General features: G+C 52.8%; 1 protein-coding gene across 1 annotated transcript in view; it reads right to left on the minus strand.

Annotated features, from left to right (window-relative positions):
• Positions 1–4,269, minus strand: part of ACAN (aggrecan) — a 66,093-nt gene that overhangs the window by 26,088 nt on the left and 35,736 nt on the right. Inside the window, exons 7-8 of the mRNA XM_040493404.1 lie at positions 2,494–3,125; positions 258–432 (exon numbers count right to left, since the gene is read on the minus strand). Of these exons, the coding sequence (XP_040349338.1) occupies positions 258–432; positions 2,494–3,125 (807 nt within the window). The remainder of the gene's footprint in view (positions 1–257; positions 433–2,493; positions 3,126–4,269) is intronic.

Genomic DNA, 4,269 nt, shown 5'->3' on the forward strand with positions numbered 1-4,269 from the left:
CTGAGGAGAGATTCTCCCTCCCTGTTCCTTGGGGGTAAATGACCAAGGACTTAATGTCACCTGGGGCCCTTCGCCACCGACTCAGGATAATACGCCTTGGTTCTGGGGGAGAAATTAGGGGAGCGGCCATGGAGTCATGAATTCATTCATTATTGCACAGTGCATTGTGCAATACTGGGTGCTGTGACAGGTTCTGGCTCCCCAAGCCCGACCCCTCACGGTTCTGGGCTGGAAGCGGGGCTGGGCTCATCCCTCACCTGACAGTCTGGTCTTGCAGCCAGCCAGCATCACACTGCTCGTAGCCTGCTTCATAGGCGGCCTGGAGCTGCTCCGGGGAGGCGATCACTGCCCCGGTGCGCAGGCAAGCCTGCTGAGCCTCCGCAAACGTCAGGGCGTAGCGGGCAGAGCCTGGCCGGTAGTGGAACACAACCCCTGGGTGGGGAAGGGAAGGAGAGACGAGGTAGGCTCAGGGCAGGGACTAGATACCAGCATGCTGGTGCCCATGGGGCGGGTCCTCATGGCTTTGAGGGCGTGGAGGGAGCTCTGGCTCCTTGAGGAGTGACTTCCCTTCACCCCCTCTTTCCTTTCCTGCTTCTGATCCTCTTCTCAACCAAGCTGGTTCCCTCTGCTTGTTCAAGCTGCTCCTGAACTCCATCTCCCTGAGAAAGCCTTTGATGACTCTTCTGCCCTGGGTGTCCCCAACCTTCCTCTTTGGGCCCCTCACTCCCAGACTGCTCATTTGTCCCTTTACCCTTTAAAACAAACGCATTTTTTTCTCATGACAAAAAGAATACACGTTCATTAAGAACATTCGGAAAATACAGAAAAGGCTAAGGAATACATCAACCATTAGCATCTCTTCCACTTGGCCCAGGGGCTGGGGGGTGGGCGGCCTCTCTGAAAGTGGCTGTGAGAGTTTTTGTGGGTGTGCACCGGGCACATTCTGGGGAGTGTCCTCATGGCTTTGGCCAGGTGCCCAAAGGGGCCCTGTCCTTGAGCCCCCCATTTACTCAGCCTTTCCTGTTGTATCCAGCCGCACACACATTTGCTTTTGACACTTCCCTGGGTGATCAGCCAGGTTATATCACAACTGCAAATCCCACATCCTCTGTCCTGTGGCAGGTGCCCATCCGTCCATTGGCACCTTCTCACATGGTGGCCAGTGGGGCTCTTCCCAGTCCCGGGCCAACCCTCAGACCCGGCCATTGCTGGCGTTACCCCCAGAACTTCCAAACAATTTCTCCTTCCCAACATATTGTATTTCTCTGGGCAATTCAGGCTGAAATCCTGCTTGGTGGCATCATGTGTGTGATGGTGGAAGACAGTGACTATTTGCTCTTCCCCCAGGAGGGGACACCACCAAGGCCCTTAGGAAAGCCACCCCAGAATGTCCTTCTGGTTCTTGGATTGGAGTATGGGGAACAGCTGAGCCCTATGTGACATGACATCCAAAGTCTCCAGACATTCCTTAAACACCTGGAACACCATCATCCTAGATCAGGGGTTGGCCGACATTTTCTGGAAAGGGCCAGACAGGACACATTTCACTCTTCATGGCTTCAATGGTTTCTGTCACAACTACTCAACTCTGCCATGACAGTCCTGAATTAGCCACAGACATCACGTGGACAAATAGGTGTGGCTTTGGTCCAATCAAACGTTATTTGTGGACATTAAATCTTGAATGCTATATAATTTTCGTTATACGTCACAGAATATTAGAGTATTATTCTTATTTTGACTTTGTGCCCCGACTATCTAAAACTGTAAAACTATCCTTAGTTTGTGGGCCTTATAAAAATAGGTGGCGGGGCGCCTGGGTGGCTCAGTTGGTTAAGCGTCCGACTTCGGCTCAGGTCGTGATCTCCCGGTCTGGGAGTTTGAGCCCTGGATCAGGCTCTGTGCTGACAGCTCAGAGCCTGGAGCCTGCTTTGGATTCTGTGTCTCCCTCTCTCTCTGCCCCTCCCCTGCTCTCTCTCTCTCTCTCTCTCTCTCTCTCTCTCAAAGTAATAAAATAAAAACACATTGAAAAAAAATTTAAAAACAGGTGGCAAGCTGGATTTGGCCGCCAGAACTTGGTTTGCTGACCCCTGTCCTGGAAGGCCAGTGCTGTGAGAAGCCCTGGGGTCACCTTTGTAGAAGGTCTCAAGTGGCTCTGTTCTTTGGGGGTATCTGATGGCGCAAGAAGGACCCCTGGACAAAAGAGGCCCAGTTCTTTATTCGACTTCACCCAGACCCATGTGGCATCTTTACCTGCTTGACACATAGTCTGGTTTCTACCTATAACTTCATTCGAAGGAAATGCTCTGTGGCAAAAAAGCGTGGACGTCACCACTCTGGCCCATCCCCCTTTTTTACAAACAAGGAGAACCGAGTCTGACAGGAGAAAGCCCTGGCCCAGGTCTCAAGTTAAGCTGAAGGTACATCCCTAAGGCCAAGTTCTTTCCACCTGCCCCTAGCCCCCACGCGACCCCCTGAGGGGCGGGCACTTACCCCCTGGCAATCGTGGCCGCCCGGGAACCTCGGTGGCGCCTGGGACTGCGGTCACCTGCACCACATGGTCCTCGCTGGTGAAGGCGGTGAAGGCCAGGCCAGGCGTGGACTCCTCGGGGACACCCCAGGGCCTGGTGGCCTCTCCAGTCCTGTTCTCAGCCTCAGGGAAGGCAGTGGCCCCTACTTCGGGGACAAACGTGAAGGGCTCCTCGGGCTCCGGGATAGTGGGGGAGACTTCAAAGATGGGTTTCACAGTAAGGATCACGTTGCCTCGGGCTTCACCCTCGGTGATGTTTCGGGGCAGAGGCAGCTCCACATCAGGCCAGGTCACTGTCTGGATGGTGATGTCCTCCTCACCACCCACCCCGAAGAAGTTTTCTGGGATGTCCACAAAGTCTTCACCTGGGGCAGGGGGAAAGACCGGCTTTAGGGGCTCAGCCTGGGGCTGGCTTGAGGGAGACGGGCATCGGATCCACCGGCTTCCCCCACCAGGGGAGGAAAACTCACGGTGCCTCGGCACCTTGCCGGACCCTTTGCGGGCGGCTTCAACTCTGCGCGCACTCATTCTAGGAGGCCTTTCCATGTTGCAAAAGAACACAACATCATCATAGCACGAGATATTGACCAAGCAGCTCACGGCTCAGAAAACCAGTCCAGCTCCAGGATCTGTTCTTGATCAACACCCATTGCCTCCTTACCTATCGTCCAGGTGCCTTGTTGACCATCTGACGTTGTAACTAGCCAATAGGACGTTGTAAATCAGTTACAAAGTGGAACTGGAAAACCTTGCCAAAGATGTGGGAGCTCACGAAACGCATAAAAGCGACATAAGGCGCCTGTGTGTCTGTCGTGAGCAAACGAGGGTCTGGCAGAAACGACCAGCCCATAATTTAAGAAAGATGAAATCCACAAGGGTGCTACCACTTTGAAAAAGCTGCTAAGGATACTGAAAGGTTAAGAGAGGCTTTGGGGGAAATCCTCATTACTTTTGCAAAAATACCCATCTTCATGTAAGACCAGCTATGACGGTCAAACGTGAAGTGAGGTATGCCATCGCACTGTCATCAATTTTGTCATAAAGTGATGCAGCCCCATATTACTGGGGGTTTTCTCCCCCTCTAAGAATTAGCATGGGGTTGTGATTCTAACCTAGACTGTGTGGACTATAAGAGAAAAATCTCATTTTTAAAGGTTTTAGTCTAAATTTTCAAAATAAATTGCCTGTCAAACCTCTCCCCCCGCACTCTTTTTAAGTGTGCGTCTTTAAAAAGCCCGTCTTTTGAAGCACATTTGATTTAAGAGGGTGGGTAATAGTGCCCGCCTGTGCGGCATGGTTCCAGGTCAGGGCCCCACCACCTTCCCCTCAGACAGATGGGGAAGGCGAGCCTTTCCCCGGCCTCACAGTAAACGTTGGCAGGGCTGTGATTCAAATCTGAGAAAGCGCAGACTCTAAAGCTCGTGCTTTTAACCCTATTCTGAGCCGACGATGAGACAGCTGGTGCCTACAGTGCCTATGATGTGTACTGCTTCGCTGAAGATGCTGGTGCCTACAGTGGTTCTACGTGACTCTTCCAGGAGCTAGTGAAAACGGGAGTTGCTGGGGCCCCTGGGTGGCTCAGTCGGTTAAGATTCCGACTTCAGCTCAGGTCACGATCTCACAGTTCGTGAGTTGGAGCCCTGCATTGGATCCTCTGCCTCTCTCCTCCTCTCGCTCTTTTGTTCTTTCTCCCTCTCAGGAAGGAAGGAAGGAAGGAAGGAAGGAAGGAAGGAAGGAAG

Source organism: Herpailurus yagouaroundi, unplaced genomic scaffold (assembly GCF_014898765.1).
Source record: "Herpailurus yagouaroundi ecotype Mexico unplaced genomic scaffold, PumYag 185, whole genome shotgun sequence".
NCBI lineage: Eukaryota > Metazoa > Chordata > Mammalia > Carnivora > Felidae > Herpailurus > Herpailurus yagouaroundi.